The sequence below is a fragment of the Vulpes vulpes genome, chromosome 13, assembly GCF_048418805.1.
Source record: "Vulpes vulpes isolate BD-2025 chromosome 13, VulVul3, whole genome shotgun sequence".
NCBI classification, from domain to species: Eukaryota; Metazoa; Chordata; class Mammalia; order Carnivora; family Canidae; genus Vulpes; species Vulpes vulpes.
The window spans coordinates 14,936,957-14,955,243 of NC_132792.1; the positions used below are offsets into that span (position 1 = coordinate 14,936,957).

Sequence of the window (18,287 nt, forward strand, 5' to 3'; positions counted from 1 at the left end):
CAAGGGGAGATAGTACCACCATCATTGGCACCACCAAAGTCTGCTACAGCCTTGCTATCCTAATAGCATCTGCTTGCTGTATTCCCCCCTTCTTATCCCATGTTGAATTTATTTGGGGCACATTGTCTTTTAGTTCATGGACCATCAGAAAACTTGTATTAAACACTTCCCTCCGGGGCAGCCCCGGTGGTGCAGCAGTTTAGCGCCACCTGCAGCCCAGGGCATGATCCTAGAGACCCAGGATCGAGACCCACGTCAGGCTCTCTGCATGGAGCCTGCTTCTCCCTCTGCCTGTGTCTCTGCCCCTCTCTTTCGCTCTCTGTCGCTCATAAATAAATAAATAAAATCTTAAAAAAATAAATAAACATTTCCCTCCAAAGGGAATTTTCCCTTTAAAATCTTTGGTCTCTGCCCCTAAGGGTCATTTGGAAAGCCCAAACTGTTCTCTTTTTACAAGTTAGAGGAAGAAAGATAGGCAATACCAGCTCTGGTCCTCAGTTTAAAAATCCACTGTCCAGAGAGTCATGACATTTGTCTATGCTACAGTGTAAAAATCTAGCTATTAACTGTTTGTCTGAAATCTAGACAGTTCCTTAGGACTCAACTACACTGCCCATCTCATAAACAGATGGTTGCCAGAGCTATGCAATGTAACAAAGTCCTAGACGATGCCCCAGGTCCCAAAATACCTTCTGCACCATTTGTCATCATGCCTGAAATTCAAATTAAGAATGTTTGGCTCAGGGCACCTGGGTGGCTCAGTCAGTTAAGCATCCGACTCTTGATCTCAGGTCATGAGATTGTGAGATTAAGCCCTGCAATGGGCTCCGTGCTGAGTATGGAGTCTACTTAAGATTCTCTTTCGAAAGGAAGGAAGGAAGGAAGGAAGGAAGGAAGGAAGGAAGGAAGAAAGAAAGAAAGAAAGAAAGAAAGAAAGAAAGAAAGAGAAAGAAAGAAAGAAAGAAAGAAAGAGAAAGAAAGAAAGAAAGAAAGAAAGAAAGAAAGAAAGAAAGAGAAAAGAAAAGAAAGGAAGAATGGCTCTTTTTTTAAAGAATGTTTGACTCTTGATGACTTCTCATTCTTCAAGAGTCACATTCTTCAAATGACCTTGAGAAAGAGAATATAAAAATTACACTATTGCCTAGGACTTAATGCAGGACCTATATATTATACATAATATATATTACTATGTACATATGTAATATAAGATATATAATTAATATAACAGAAATGGGTAGGTGATAAGAGCAGGTAAGGAAGTCTCCAAGACAAATTTTTCCATATTCAAAATTCTAATTAGAGTTAGTGTCACTGCTGAGGAAAACATTTTCTCATTCTCCACATGTCTTATATTGGCACATAAAGTACGGAGTCTGTCTTTTTAGAACAATTAAGAGAAGAACACTTACCCTCCACCACCCACTCCACCTCTCTCAGGCATGCATAGCCACGCTACCCTCTTCATGGGAGAAAGAGTGAGTTCCCAGATTGGTGAAATAAACACAGTCTGTCACCCACTGGTCTCTCTGTGCTTTTACTGAGTGATGTGAGTTTGATATCACTCCCGTCTGGCCCCCATTCTCTCTCTTTGGGCTAGTACAGCTTCAGTATGGGCATTTCCCCTCCTTGTTCCTATCCTCTATATGGTGGGCAACCCAGATAAGACAACCTGTCTAGACCAAGAAGCTTCTCTGTCTCTACTGTTCAGACATGATCTGTAGAGACAAGAATTCACCTGCAGGACTGAGGAAGGGTTTATGCAGCAGACACAACCCCCCATGAGCAGGTCCAAAGGTCTGCACTCAGAGGCAGCGATAAAGAGGCCAAATGGCAACCACTTGCTCCGAATCACATTCTCTGATCCAGCATTACTGATATATTTGGTTCCTTCCTGGTGCCTTTTTCTACTTCTCTATTTTTACCAACTAGAAGGAATGAGCCATGTAATTAATTATCATTAGTGTGGATATCATCCCAAAAGAGAAACACATTTCATCTCATAAAAAGAAATAAATCAACTCAAAATGGCAATCTGTCAAGATGGCATTTGAAGCACATGTTGCACATTCCCACATTAGTAAACTCCATGATTCAATTCATAATGGCTTGAGAGCAGCTTATGATTTGTTTCCAGGAAGCACAGATTTCTTTGAGGAGGTTTCCTTTCCCAAATTCCTCTGCACTAGTTATTTCATGTTCCAACCTGTTGGTTTTGAACTCACCATCTGACACTCACCCTCCAAACCTATTCACCCCTCAGCAGGCTGAGTTGTTTTAGGGAGTCCCAATACCTGGAATCTCTCCCATCACTTCCCACTCCCATCATCAATGATATACTTACTGAGATTTTGATGATCTTGTCAAAAAGATGCAGTTGGGGTCCAATGAAGTCAAAGACAAAGTACTAAAAAACATAAAATTCATTCTGACCGTAAATTACAGGCTTCCATCTAAGAACCTTATTACTGGACTAGTTGTAGGTTTCTATCATTTTAACCAAATGCTGCATTGTCCTCGGTGGCATTGATATACCGTCAATCAATTGGCCATCCCCTATTTAGGGTCACCTAAGTTCTTTCCAATTTTTTCAAATGCAAAAAAAAAAAAATGCTGTTATCTCCATCTTTGCACAAGATATATGTGAATTTTCCTCTAAAATGAATATAAAATGTGGAATTATTGGGTTATGGCTTATGTGCATGTAAATTTCTAGTAGGTACAGCAAAATTTCTTTCCAAAGAGGCTAAGCCATTTTACATCCTCACTGGCAGCACACTAAAAAGACATTTCTCTATATCCCTGCCAACCCTTGATATTGTCAATTCCTTTAATTTTTTTCGCTATTAATATTGATGGGTGAAAATCATATGTCAGCGTTGTAATTCAGGGTGAACTCGATTAAAATCTAGTTTTCTCAGGATTTTTGAGAAAATCAAAATTGAATTGAATTTTAGACTTGAAGAAATTCTCTAGACCAGTCTCTATATTCTACAAATGTGAAGTTATATTTTCCTAAGATGTAAAACACTGGAGTGGTGTTTTGTTGTGGGTTGTGTCTTTGGGAGGACTGGTGGGGGTGGGGGAGGCAGGATCAGGAAGTTGCTTCCTGGATTTGTTTTTGAGCTTCAGGTGGAGGAACAACACAGGGACCTTAGAGATGACAGGACAGCAGTAGGAAGGGGAGAACTGACTGCTCACATCCTGCTTTTAAAGGGCAAAACTGAAAAACCAAATGTGGAAATCAAAAGATGCCATTATACATTATAATAAAGAAACCTTCAAAATGTCGATCCCTGGGTATCAATGAGAAGCCATCTGACATTCATTGTCTTCTGTTTAAGAAAATGAGAAAATTGGCATGACATTTCAGGAAGTTTTTCATGTATATGTTCAAACTTTTAAAGAGTTTTATTGTTCAGAATTTCTTTTATGTGGAAAACTCACATAAAATTCCTTATCCTGATACATGAGATGCTGTGGGTTCCTTGGACCAATAAATTAGTTGCAATGTTTTCTGCTTTCTGCTTGAGTTTCAGATTTCAAACTCAATTGCCTCACACTCCCTAGACCTTTGAGCCCAAAACATTTTTGTAGCTGGAAAATATTCCCTAGCCCCTATTAACTGGTTCCTTCAACACCCTACTGTCCCAGAGTTTGAAAATTAAAATCAAAAGCTGTAATAAAGGTTTTCAGTTCAACTTCTATGTTTTTTTTCTTGAGTGCCTACTGATGACACATGGGCTCAGTGTCATGTCATTTAGATCCAGGACTTGTTTGCATAAAGAAAATACTAATTACAGCACTTAACAAATCTGTAGATCTTTGCAGTTTTAAAGCATTTCATCACAATATTTCATATTGTATCCATGCTAAAAGTTGTTATGGAGGTAAAGGTAGGACAGGAAGGAAAAAACTCATAGTAAAAGGTTCAGAGGCAGAAGTGATGGATAATGAGGAAAGGAGTTTACAGTTCAAATGGGATTTTGTTATTTTCTGTTGATTTCATTATGTGGTCTCCCTTTTCAATTACTACTCCCATTAGAAAAATAATTAAGAGTTTGCTGCATTTCTTGATAATTCATGGTGTCAAAGTGCCTGTGGGGAAACAAGCATTCTTATACACTATTGGAGTACAAATTGTTACCTCTTTAGAGGACAATTTTGTGATATCAAAATTTTTAGTACACATACTCTTTGCCCCAGTTATTCCATATTACTATAAACAGTAGCCAAAAGATGAAAAATTAATATCCATCAATGAGATATTGACTGGTTTAGTAAATTATGGTGTATTAATACAATGGGAAACTACACCAATGAGGGGGAAGTGAGATTGAACTATGTATCTTGACACAGACTAATCTCTAAGATACATTGTTTTGTGAAAAGATCAAGATCTAAGACAGTATGGACAGAATGCTACTATTTGGTTATAATATTTATTTGTACTCTTGTACATACCTAGGATATCTCTGGGAGGATATACAAATGCCTAGTGAGAACTGGTTGGGGGGCGGTGAGGGCTTAGGGATCAAAGATCAGAGGGACACATAATTTTCATCATATATCATTCTATATTCTTTGTATCTTTTACCACTTTTTACTATGTAATTTTTTATTTAAAAAAAGAACTTAGTGTGTATAACATTTAAAAGCTTCCTGTCTGATGTTTTCCTCTCTTTGATGTTCACAACTTCTTTACTGCTTAAAAAAAATACACCTGCTTTACTTTCCAATGCAGCATGCCTATTTAAAAATTAATGATTAAATTTCTAGTGTCTCTTTCATGAAAAATATGTTTATCTTCTTCATAACCAACACTGAATACATTTATTGAATATAAAAACAGAGCTTATAATGGATGAAGATGAGCATACGAGAATTAGGAAAATGAGTATATTGAAAACACAGCAATGAATTCAAAATCAGTAGGAATTCATCACCTCTACTTTTCTTTATCTTTTTGTGAAACTCTGTGGAGTTGTTTGTAAGGAGGCTCAGAGAGTTTGCCCAGGGTTAGATGAGAGTTGGGAAGCAGTGAGGAGCAGCACAGCTTTTCTATTTGGCTGAAGAATACCACAGGAGGGAGTGTTGGTTCAGAGGATTTTAGTGGCCTCTACAACTTACTTCATTGTAAAATGGGCTGTTGGTTCCTTCTTTCACTGTGCTTTGCTTCTTTTCATCCCCGACCTCAATGATCACAACTGGATCAATGTTCTCACCCACCAGCTGTCGAGCCTCAGTGATGGTAATGGCAATCTGCAACACAAAGCAGCATGTGTGCACTATGGACTTTGCTGCTCATTCACACAAGAACTGGGGAGGTTGGGCAGGAGGAATCATTCACTTACTTGATAGTTTTGGGATCTGACTTCCCCATCATGGATCTTAGTCGACAGTTTTGATCTATTAAAAGAAAATTTAACATATTTGTTTCATTAAGTAAGAACATGTTTTAGATCCAATAAGCCATAATATTTTCCCGGGTATATCTAAGTGCTTTTTTTAAAGATTTATTTATTTATTCATGAGAGAGAGAGAGGCAGAGACACAGGCAGAGAGAGAACCAGGCTCCTCACAGGGAGCCAGTTGTGGGACTCAATCCCCGGACCTGGGATCATGCTCCGAGCCAAAGGCAGACGCTCAACCACTGAACCACATCCCAGGCATCCCACATCTAAGTGCTTTTATTTATACTGTATCATATATTCTCTCTCCATCTCTGGAGGAAATAAATGTAAATGAGCAAGTGACTTAACCTCTCTATGACTCAGTTTTTCAATCCTCAAAATGGAGTTAATAATAGCATTTACTACATGAGATAATTGGTACAATTGAATGATATAACGCATGTAAAGTTTTAACCCAGTGCTTAGCAAGAATAAATGTCAAGTCTTATGGTGAGTATGATTATCAGTATCATTTATTTTTTATTTTACAGAATGAGAAACTGAGATGCCTCAGAAAGTCAGTGGCAGAGCTGGGTCTATATAAAGATCTCCTTTATGTCTTGTCTCATCCTATTCGCAAGACTCCTTTGCCATTTCTTTTTTTTTTTTAATTTTATTTATTTATTCATGAGAGACATAGAAAGAGAGAGAGAAAGAGGCAGAGACACAGGCAGAGGGAGAAGCAGGATCCATGCAGGGAGCCCGACATGGGACTCGATCCCAGGACTCCAGGATCATGCCCTGGGCTGAAGGCGGCGCTAAACCGCTGAGCCACCCGGGCTGCCCTCCTTTGCCATTTCTAGTAGATATAATAACCCTGAGTTTTGTGATTGCTTATGAAAAAAATTAGTAAAAGAGAAAATTGGAAAGAATGACCAAGATGCCATTTTGGTGAGATTTCACATTCCGGGGAATTTCATTTATCTGAACTGTCATAAGTTATTTGGAAACAGATGTGCAACACCTGGGCATTTAGAAACTGGGTAGTAGTAAAAAGAGGTAAAGAATTTCTGTCATCATCAAGGCGGCAAGGGGTGGGAAATAAATGAGCTTGCGTTCCTATTGAATTTTATTCTCTTGCCTTCTGATGATACCATCTTGCAATTTGACTTCATTCCATTTCTGATTATAATTGAGTCTAGTGGAGAACAGAGTAAGCTAGTAAAAAATCTCAAAGCTTTGGAGTCAGACTGAATTAAAATAAAATTAAAATATTTTTAATATTAAAAATTAAAATATTTTTTCCAAATTTCATGATATCACCCTTAATTTCTTCATCTGAAAGTGGAAATAACAATTCCTACCATATAGGGTTGCTCTAAGGATTAAAGGAGATAATGCTTCTAGGGAAGTGTAGATTTCAAAAGGTATATATATCCATTAATAAAATGGCAAATTCATACTGACCATTTACACAGAGAAAGCCCTGTGTTCTCAGAGGAAGTATAGATGAATGGCCAGCAACCTGGCCCTTATAAACCTAGCAACCCATCCCAAAGAGAGAGGACCAAAGCATATCAAGAAAGACTAGAAAATGTAAAATGTGTTGTAGAAAAAAATGTGATACAGCTTCAAAGAAGAGAAACATTCCTGAGATCCAGGTAAGCAACAGACTTTATTGCAGAGATTGGATGTTATGAGTGATCGGATGTCATGAGCATTAGTTGGTGGGTAGAATTTCAACTGATGCAGAATGAAAAATAAAAAGTCTACTCCTTTTTTTCTCCTGCCTTCCTCCATTCAGTGCTGTTATTCTGGTGAGATAATCACAAGGGATCCTTTCAAGGATATTTAAAACTAATTGAAATCCTGATTCAGGGGACTTCGGGGGCCATGATTGTCATGGTGCAGTATAGGGGGAAGGGATACTGCAGTGAGTATATGCATACAAATTCATGTCTCCTTTTAAGAGGCAACCTCTCAGCTATCACGATCTCTGATTTCCAGGTCTTTCTCAAGCCCTCTGCCCCTTACACATATCTACTATGTACCATCCTGTCGCAGCCCAGTTATAACAATTCAGGGTCTGCCATAGAGGGAAGCACTAATTTGCTTTATTGATAGTAAAAATTCTGAGTGGAAATAGAAGGGAGTGCATGAGGAATTACCATGAGTAAGAAATTGACATAAACAAATATGGTGGACTGGAGGCATTGCTAGCCACAACTATTAGCTTCCTTGGATCCATGCTCTTTGCCTTGTAACTTGTAGTCTCTCATTCTGACATGGGCTGGACTTGTGACTTGCAATGGCCAATAGAATGCAGCAGAAATGACTTTTGCTAGTTCCAAGCATAGGCTCAAGAGACTTTGTGTACTTCCACTCCTTCTTCCTTCTCTTGGAACTCTGCCATCACTGCCATTGGAATAAGCTTGGACTAGCCTGCTAGAGGATCTGATGTCATATGGAGGAGAGTGCAGTGGTTCCAACTGGAGCAATCCTAGACCAGCCTACCACCAGCCAACCCTCAAACTAAAATCAGTATAGTTACCAAATGACCAGACACACACATGAGTGATGGGTCTGTAACTGTCTGGAACCAATAAAACTAACCAACTAACTCATAGATTCATAAGTAATAATACATTCTTGTATTAAGCCTCTGAGTTTGGGCTTGTTACACATCAAGCACTGGTAAATAACAGCAAATCACATGCATAAGGCCAGTCTATTCCAGCTTTTTGTTGGGTAGTATCAACATTTGGGACAAACACAAAGCTGAGATATCTGGCACCTTGATGAATGAAAGAGCAGGTGAGGGACAGGTCTTGAGTCTGTCTCCTGGTGTTGCTGTCATTCTTGAATTATGAGGCACAAGAGGACCTTAACTCAGGATATTTAAGACCAGGAGCTGGTAGAGCTGGGCCCCTGGCCTGCTGGAGGCTGACCAGTATCTAGAGGCCAGCACTGCCATAAAGGAAACTGAGTAAACACAGACTTCTGTCTTCCCATCTTTGGCTCCTTGCAGACAATGACCAGGTTTTACTCTCTATTCCTCAGATCCCACAGGGTATCTTCACAAGAGAGGTGCTCAGTAATGTGTGCTGGCTGCATGCAGCAACACTGTACCTTCTCTTTGGAGGAGCTGAAGGGATAGAAGTGGCAGATTCATGATCACAAATAAAATCTCCTCCAAGTCCTTCCTGGTGAGAAGGCCCCTCCTGTGGTGCCTCTGCTTCACTTTCGCCATCTAGAGAAGCAAACACAGGAAGAAAACTCTGTCAATTATGATATACAGTGATGATCTGGGCCTCAACTGTCCAGCACTTTGCCATGACCATAAGGGGTCCAAGGAGACTATAAGATAATCCCTGCCAGCATGAAACTTAATATCTCACTGGCAGAAAAGACAGGCACATACTTTAATTTTTCTTTAAAAAAAAATCATCTGCTTCCAAAGAAAAGTAGACTTATATGCATGGTATTGTGGAAAGAAAACTGGATTAGGAGTTTAAAGACAGGCTTTCAAGTTATGACCTTGCCACAGTGGACCTTGAGATAAGTCATTTATTACCTCTGAACCTCATCGGTAAAATTTAATGGGCATAAGAATCACCTGGGAAGGGACACCTGGGTGGCTCAGTGGTTGAGCATTGGCCTTCAGCTCAGGGCATGATCCTGGAGACTCAGGATCGAGTCCCACATTGGGCTCCCTGCATGGAGCCTGCTTCTCCCTCTGCTTGTGTCTTTGCCTCTCTCTCTCTCTCTATGTCTCTCATGAATAAATAAATAAAATATTAAGAAAAAAAGAATCACCTGGGAAGTTGTTGAAATGCAGATTCTGATTCAGTAGGTCTGGGGTGGAGCTCAAAGAATCTGCATTTCTAATAGCAATGTCCCATGTAGGTCTGTTCCTGATTGTTTGAGGGCCAATTTTGAGTAAAACCTAGGACACCTAGGTTGAATTATATTCGCCAAAGACCTTGGGTCCTAGTCCCTAGAACCTGTAAATGTTACTTTGGAAAAGGGTCTTTGCAGATGTAATTAAACTAAGGATTTACAATGAGGAGATTATCCTGGATTATATAGGTGGGTCCTAGTTGCAATCATATGTATCGTTAGAAGAGGGAGGCAGAGAACAGAAGAATGCAATGTGATCACAAGACGGAGATGGGACAGATGCCACCACAGCCATCAGAAGATGGAAGAGGCAGGAATCAGATACTCTTGAAGGCGTGGAGCCCTGCCAATATTTTGATTTTGGCCCGGTGATACTGATTATGAATTTCTGGTCTCCATTACTATGAGAAAATTAATGTGGGTTATTTTGTAGTCATTTATTATGGCAGCCACAGGAAATGAATGCACTAGTGTCTAGAAAATTTAAATGAATGGATAGTAAACATATTCTTTAGACCTCCTCTTCCTCTACTGAGGGATCCTGATTTAATTGATCTGGGATTTCACCTGGATGTCAGTTTTTTTTTTTTTTAATTCCCCAGGTGATTCTAATGTGTAGCAAGGCCTAAGAAGCATTTCTCAGTCAGGTTTTTGCCAAAAACCAAAGAGTGAGTGGAATACTCTTATGCCCTAAGAGACTGCATGGTACAGCTCAAAACTCTGACTCCAAAAGTTAGGGGGGGATCCCAGTTCTGCCGCTTTATGGCTTGGGGCAAGTTACTTAACTTCTCAGCCTTGTCCTCATCAATAAAGCCAGGCAAAGCCAATGTTACCTACCTCACAGAGGTGTTATCTTTCTTTTGCCTATTTTCTTTATGGCACTTTTCTCAACCTGTAATGCAGTTACCATCTCAGATCCCAAGAGATAAAAGATGCTCCTGCCAGAACAGGATGATTTGAGGCCTTTTTTTTTTTTTTTTTTTGATAAAAAGAAAGTGGGGAGAGGCAAAGAGAGAGGGAGAGAGAATCTCTCAAGCAGGCTCCCTGCTGAGTACAGAGCCTGATGCAGGGCTCAAACCCCTGACCCTGAGATCATGACCTGAACAAAAATCAAGAGTCAGAGGCTTAACCGACTGCACCACCCAAGTGCCCCTGAGGACTTTTTAAAAAGGTGTGGGTGCCAGAAAATCACAAAGGGTTGTGCAGCTAGCTTTCCAGGGCTCACAGCCGCCAAGCTGTTTGTTTGGAGGCCTCCAAAATGAGGTGAGAGAGCAGTTACCAGAACCTGGGAAGAGAGGAAGTCAGGTTCATTTGGCTTCCTTATGAGGAGCAGCAACCACCCTTCAGTGGAGGGACATATCCAACCACTGGACCTGACCTCACACTCCTCCCTCCCTCATACTTCCTGCTGGGAAGGACTTCCTGGGGAAAGGACTTGGGTTCTGTGTCAATACAGGTCAGCCTCCTGGGACCAAGAACAGGTGGAAAAGAGTGGAGAATTGATTTGGAAAGGCAAACGGAAGAGTTCTACACAGGGCTATCCTCCCTCTAAACTACCTGAGTTCATCATTATATACCAGAATCTAGCACAGGACCCAGTACTCAGTGGACAGTCCATTAGCATTTGTTGAGTAAATGAATGAATGACTGATCTTGGGAGATACCCAATAACTTTGTTAGGTAACTAATTAATGGATGGGTTAGGACCATTGGGATTTTATGAAATTAAGACATAGCCACTATGCCTCAGATACGTGGATATGAGAGCCACTTTGAGAGTCTCCAAATGCTTCGTCCAGCTAAGCCTTAACTTCCCAGACCAGGCCAAAAAGGAGAGACCAAAGTGTACTCAGTTCTATTGACTTTGTTTTGTCAGTCTCTTACAGTGGAAATCCCTGGCCAGCAGGATGAATGCTATTTACTTTCTAGGAGGGGCCTGATTCCCCTCTGCCCTGTTTGCCTTGTGGGCTAAAGACTAATCAGAATGAGCCGTGGGAACCAGCTTTTCTGAAATGCTTGAGGTTGACTGATCTAAATTTCCACCAGCTTGTACTCTCCCCCTCTGTGTGGTCACTAGAGGCTCCTAACTGGAGGCTGACCCATGGAGTAGGAAAACTCAGGCTCTTGTGTAAGATTGACTTCTGCTCAGGAGCCACCTTCTCCACTTACTAGCTACGTGACTTTGGGCAAGCACTCAACCTCTCTGCACCTCTACTGTAAAACAGGGGCAAAGGATCCTACATTTCAGAGTCATGAGTGATGCATGTCAACTAAAGAGTAGCAGGGACTTATTAAGTGTGTCATAAACATCATTTTTCATGACATCCTGAAAGTAAAGGACTATCTTATTCAACCTTCTGCCCAGGATCTACTCCAGTGGCCTAATTTCAAGGATGCCAGAAGAGACCTAAAAAGCCTTTCCCAATTACTCCCTGATACCTTCAATCTGACTGAACAGACAAGTATTTCTATTAAGCTTTAAGCCTTGTCCTCACTTAAAATGCCTCTCTCATCCCATCCAAGGATGACATCATCGTTATTACCAACACTTTAGTATGACTAAGTTTCCGCAGGTTTTTATTGTAATACTAGGTTATTTGTGAGGGCAGGAAGTGGAGTTGGGGGAGATAGACATGTAACTACAAAACACCCATAGTGACAGCAGTGAAAAGTGGAGGAGGCAAGAAGACAAGAAGGGTGAAGATAAAGCAAACCCACTGCACCATTTTGGTTTAGAAATGGTTCAGAAAGCTGGCCTTGAACTGGTTGTTGTCAGAGCCACTCAGCAGAAGCCTCTAGAAGACCACTACAGAACTGCCCATCAGGAGTGGTTAATCCTATTTGACTCAACAAACAGGTGTGTCTACCTGATGCCAGGCCTGGCCCCACTGACACAGTTCACACTGTAACTTGGGGATTCATTTGCTCTTTTGAAGAAGCAAGTAGCCCATTCTGAGGGCAAAAAGTCAGACATCCAGGACTCACATCCCAATGCCACTGCCTTCTGGCTCTGTGCTCCCAGTCTCGGGGGGGATTCTGGGTCCATGCAGCCACACAGGGTCCTGCGATCTAAAGGACTTCGCTGCACTTGGCTCAATACTCTGCTATTGGCATCCAGAAATTTAATAATTTCATAACAATGGCTTTGCATTTTCATTTTTCACTGTGCTCTGCTAATTTGGTAGCTGTCCTTCCCACCTTTTACTTACTCTTTCTGTATCTCAGCAAACTCACTTGCAAAAACACCCACTGGTAGGATGATGGTGGGATCAAATGAGACAATAAATGTAAAGCCTCTCCTGTAGCATCTGCTGTCCTCACTCTTATCTTTTAAAATCTCACTGGATCCTCTCTGTGGCAGGTTGAGGTTAGCCCAGCAACCCCCATCATGCCCACTTGACAGAGGGAGAAGCTGAGGATCACAACTGTGTAGTGACTATCCTGGACCCCAAGCAAATTAGGACAGAAACAAGAGCTTGAACCTTGCCACTGCCTTCCCTTGAGGTCCTCTTCCATGGCCCACCAGGTATCCACCCCACTCCTATTGGGTCCAGTGACCAGGTGACCAGCTGCACTGGGGCGGTGCTGTACCTGTGACCATCAGGCCCTGAAGACCCAGCAGGCAGCACACTTCCCACTTCACTCCCACAGAGGGACAGCTCCATTCTCAGCCAAAGAGGGGTTAGCTCTGTGAGACCTGTAGGCCCAGGGTAGTGATTATCCCCAACCCCAAAGCCTCACCTTGGGCAGCCTTATTGGCTAGGATTAACCCCTTCTCTGCTTTCTTCTTCCTCTTCTTCAGCTTGAGCCCAAACATCCCTTTTCTGAAAAGAAAAAGAAAACTAAACAACCCTGTAATAGTAACTTTGAGTCATTCAGAGATAGAAGGAGAAAATAAACACACACACACACACACACACACACCTCTCTCTCTCTCTCTCTCTCTCTCTCTCTCTGAGTTCTCCTGGAAGCTGACCAGCCTCCTCTTCCACCCTGGATGGGGATCAAAAGACAAGAGTCAGGATGACCCAACAAACTCTTTAGATAGCTCTGCATTGGCAGAAACCATAAAGCCCCACCAGAAATCATGGGGCCCACCTAGAACTTAAATGGGCCAGAAAATGAATACAAATAGCTCCAGCTAGAATTTTGCTGTTTCTTCTCACTTACCTGTACCCAGTACTCAAAATTAATGACATCACTTAATAAGCACAAAAACCCTCTCTTACCCATCATATAGATAAAAAGGCAAGACCCAGAGAGGGTAGGTAGTGTTTCTGAGGTCCCACAGCTCTGAATGTCAGAACTAACTACCACAGGAACCTAGGCTCTAATCACTGGACGCCCTGAGTAGGTTCCTGTGAGCGGAGTGAACACCCTCTCTAGAGCCAGGCTCTCAGACCACTTCCGAGGTCAAGAGACCCTGGGACTTACTGAGGACCCACCAGTGCACTGCTCAGCTGACACGTGGTATGTGCCCAGAATATCAACTAGTACTATTATTGTCATTAAAGCTACTTGGGGCCTCCTTCTACCCCAGGAAAGGGCCTTGCTCCTCTGTCTTGACAGACAACAGAAGCATTTTGGATACTCCTCCTGAGAGAATCCTTTTCTGGAGTTGAGGGACTGAACATTGGATGGAAGGATGGATGGACCCAGTTCAGAAGAAAGTCCTGGCCTTGAGTCAGGCAGCTGGTGAGCTGGCCCTTGGAGGATGGAGAAGGAATAACAAGGACAGAGCAGAGGGGAGGGCAGCAAACCCTCCCCAGGAACATTCTGCAGTCCCAGAACAATGTGAGGGAAGTGTGGAGGGCCATTGAACTTATACAGTGTGCCAACAGATATACGACTCATGAAGGGCTAAGACCAGGGGACTCCATAGCAGTCTATCTGGGCTCTGGTCCCAGTACTAACTATGCAGACTTAACCTTCTGCATGTTAGGGTCTTCACGCATAAGATGAGATAAGAAATGTAAAGCATTTAGCACAGTATCTGGAACACACTGGTTGCTCAATAAATGTTAGTTATTCTTGTTAGTATTGTAAAGGGTAAGATTAGGACCAATGAGTGGAAGCTACTAGGTGACAGAAGTTCACTCCATTTCTTTCTTTCCTTATTTGTTGACTTATTCTTTTTATGTCCTGCCTTAATTCAACTGAGGAATTAAGGAGCCCTCCACTTTGGTATTGTCTGAACAGTGAAATGGATTGCATTGAGTGGGAGTGAGCTCTCTGTTCCTGGGGGTGTACAAGCAAGGCTTGGGGACCACTGGGAAAAGGATGTTGTAGAGAAAACAAACATCAGAAGATGGGGACTGGCTTATGAGATCTTGGAAATCTTTTAAGACTCCAAGATACTATAGAATGGAAATAATGGGCTCTGGAAGCCCCCAGACATGGATGGATTGGGCAAAGCACAGTACTCCTTGAGCCTCAGTTTCCCCATGGGTATAAATCTATGGAAATAAATAATAAGGCACCTAGTTTATAGAATTATGAGGATAAAATGAGGTGAAGTAAGCAAAGCCCTGAAGGCAGTTCCTAATATATAGAAAGTGCTGGAATGTGTCCTTTCTGGAGGTACCATTTCCCCCTCTGATTTGCCATCATCTGTGATGCAAATCATTCTAAGTTTCCCAAGAATCTCAGGAGAACATACACAAGGAGGATTTCCCTCTTCTGAAATTTCTTAAAGGCAGCTTCCAATAACTTTCCTTTTTTGAAAAGACCGTTACCAAACAGAAGGCCAAGTCCAGAACCTTCCAAACCCTGACTTGCCATTATAGTATCCAAAGGCTCCATGCCATGATCATTTTGTGGGATGGCCTCGGCATTCTGAGTCTCCCATCGAGCAGCCAGTAACAGGTTACTGGTGAGGGCAGAGGCAGAGAGAAAATTGGGTACCCTTGCCTCTCTGGAACTGGGACCTCTTTGTCCTGCTGACCATTAGGGGCACTCAGGGAGTTTAAAAGATGCTGGTGTCTGGAACCATTTTCAGAGATTTGTAATTGCTTTGGAGAAGAACCAGTGCTGAGAATCCCTGCTGTAGGCACAGCTCAGACTCAGCTACCAAGGAAGCCAGAGAGCCTTCCAGTAATGCCCAATGGATTTACCACCAGCTCAGCTCTCCTGGATGCGTTGATATTTGTTCCACAAACACACAAGGTTGTTTGCCTGAAACCCTGAGTCAGTCATCAAGGGCACTCCCAGCATGATTCCCAGCATGAAAGGCCTCTTGATGAAAATTGATTTTTCCTCCTCAGCCCCGTGACATCTGCAGTAGAGAGAAGGCATGGCTCACTAGCCCAGAATAACCGTGCCACTGGCAGATTGGGCAGCAGAGAGTGAGCTGACGAGAGAAGATAGCTCATAGGCCTGCTTGTACCGCTTGCTAGGTCTTGAATTTAGGACCCGATACTTAACCCAGATGAGCATGTTTCATTACCATGTGATACGAGGGCATTTCTTAACCCAATTCAGAGGGAGGCATCGAAGCAGGAAACAAGGCTTGGAAAGTATAAAACATGCTACAAGCTGCTGTATTACAACATTGATGATAAGGAAATGTGCTACAATATTCCCCTAAGTTTAATATTTTTTTTTAGTTTATTATTTTTTAAAACTGTATTAACTCTCTATGTGCCAGGAGCACCACTTGACACATGCTACCTCCCAGGATTCTCGTAACATACCATCATGCAGATGCTATTATTTCCCATTTTTACAAATGAGAGGTTGTCAAGGGGTTTCTAGCCAGTATATTGGGATCAGCCAATAAATTAGGAAGGAAGTTTCCAGGGCAGAGGCCATCAAACCCCTTTCGCCTACTCAGTGCTCTGAGGATTCCAGCACGGGAACCCCTCTCACTTCATAAAACGGATGGGGCTCTCTGGTTTCAGATCACCTGAGTATCCTCCCAGGGCCACCCCAAGATAAGTCAAGACACACAGAAACCCCCATACCAACCTGGTTTCCTCAGGGTGAAAGCTACCATGACTCCGATATCTGTATCCAAACAATGAGAGTGTTAAACAGTGCACGTGTTAAGCTCACTTTAGTACATCTGTTCCAGGTGACGTCACTCCAGGAAGCCCCATAGGAGGCAGCCAGTGGGCACATAGAAAGAAGGGCTCAACAACTAGAGTTTGGGTCTCATCTCTGCCATCTCTAACTATGCCAGTGGGGCTGGCCACGGGACTTCTCGGAGCTTTGGGCGCCTCTTCTGCAGAAAGTGGCAGTAAAGTTAACTCTGCTTTTCTCATGGGATATTATATATATGACCTCATTGAGTGCTCATGCCGAACTGTTAGGAGTTCTACAAATAACTAATTTCATCTCATGCCCATGGCTCATTGGAGCCAGGATTAAGAAATGACTCACAATTAGGGTCTCCACATGGTTTTCCAGTTGCCTCACAAAATTCCCCTTCTAGAATCACTTTTTCTACCTTCAGTGTGGAATAGAAGCAGCTCAGGCCAAGCAGCCAAACACTAAGTTAACTGAGTCAATGGGTGTGACCAGGACTAGCCTCTGCATTTCTCCTCCTACCTAAAAGGACACGGAATGCAGGTCATCCGTACACTTGAACCTCCAAACCCAGAATCATGACATCCAGTGTGGGGGGGAAAAAAACAAAAAACAAAAAAAATTTCAATTTATGAATTTATTTAGATGGTAAACTCTTAAAACTTGAAAATTTCTTCTTAAAAGTATGGATTTGTATATAATCGGGACTACCTCAAAGATAAAGTAAAAACAAGCTTTACCATCATTCTGAGGTTATTCATCAGAGAGCCTTGGATAAATTCCAGCTGCCCACTAAGGACTATCTGATCTTTGTTCTCATCTTACTTTTAAGACTCAGGTATATTCAGTAAAGGCAAACAATCAAATATAAAAATAGCCTTAATGTGGGTTTTAACTAAAGATTGTTAAAATATAAACCCGTGTGGCCTCCTGACTTGCCAAGACTGAAATGGTTCTTCCTCTCTCCCCATTATCTTTCAATCACAATTTACCTGTCCTATATCTTTAGGATGTACTTACCCCCTATTTCTTTAGGCAATGATGCTCAACTTTGGCTTGTACATCGGACTCACATGGGGCACTTTCTAAAACTGTCTCCCACACTGTGGTCTAGATCCTACACCCAGAGAGTCTGATTTCCCTGGTCAGCAGTGAGGCCAGTGCTCAGTAGTTTTCAGACTCCCAAGGTCATTCTAGCGTGCAGCAGTGTTGCAAATCCCTCTGCTTAAGTAATTAGTGCCCGAGAGCTCTCCTCCCAAAGAGAAGGTGTATGGTTTTCAAAGGAAGTTCAAAGACAAATTTTTACCCAAAGGAGGGTGGTGAAGCTTAGGAAATTCACCAGAGCACTTGGTGAATATATTTGGTAGGCTGGACTTTATCATCCTACCCCAGCTCCTCTTCCATTCAACCTGGCAATTAGCCCACCAAATTGGTAGCCTTCCCTATTATGCATAGGATCAGTTCTCTAGGGATCCCTGGGTGGCGCAGTGGTTTGGCGCTTGCCTTTGGCCCGGGGCGCGATCCTGGAGACCCGGGATCGAATCCCACATCGGGCTCCCGGTGCATGGAGTCTGCTTCTCCCTCTGCCTGTGTCTCTGCCTCTCTCTCTCTCTTTGTGACTATCATAAATAAATAAATAAATAAATAAATAAATAAATAAATAAATAAAAATAAATTTAAAAAAAAGAAATTTCTTTAAAAAAAAAAAAAAAAGGATCAGTTCTCTATTGGGGTCCAAAGTGTCCCAGACAATGGCCTCAATAGATTGAGCCTAGGCTCCCAATCTCACAGGAACCAGTTTGCTCTGGCCTACTGTGATTTGCAATCTTTCACCTCATTGCAGCAGTAAATGAATGTTTCTCTGTTAAGCCCTCCTTTGTACATTCCAGCCTCAGTGGCCATCATAAGGAGATTCAAATATTACTGACTCCACAGTCAGTCCCTGAGAACCTCAATATTGCACCTGCAAGA

The 18,287-nt window shown here is 42.1% G+C and overlaps 1 protein-coding gene across 3 annotated transcripts in view; it reads right to left on the reverse strand.

Moving 5' to 3' along the window:
• FER1L6 (fer-1 like family member 6) overlaps positions 1–18,287 on the reverse strand; it is a 156,442-nt gene that overhangs the window by 105,623 nt on the left and 32,532 nt on the right. For 2 of the 3 annotated variants that reach the window (XM_072733968.1, XM_072733970.1), the window contains exons 2-7: positions 16,257–16,295; positions 13,032–13,114; positions 8,520–8,640; positions 5,352–5,406; positions 5,128–5,259; positions 2,342–2,404 (exon numbers count right to left, since the gene is read on the reverse strand). In XM_072733968.1, the coding sequence (XP_072590069.1) occupies positions 2,342–2,404; positions 5,128–5,259; positions 5,352–5,406; positions 8,520–8,640; positions 13,032–13,114; positions 16,257–16,295 (493 nt within the window). The remainder of the gene's footprint in view (positions 1–2,341; positions 2,405–5,127; positions 5,260–5,351; positions 5,407–8,519; positions 8,641–13,031; positions 13,115–16,256; positions 16,296–18,287) is intronic. The other variant, XM_072733969.1, reaches the window with a different exon arrangement.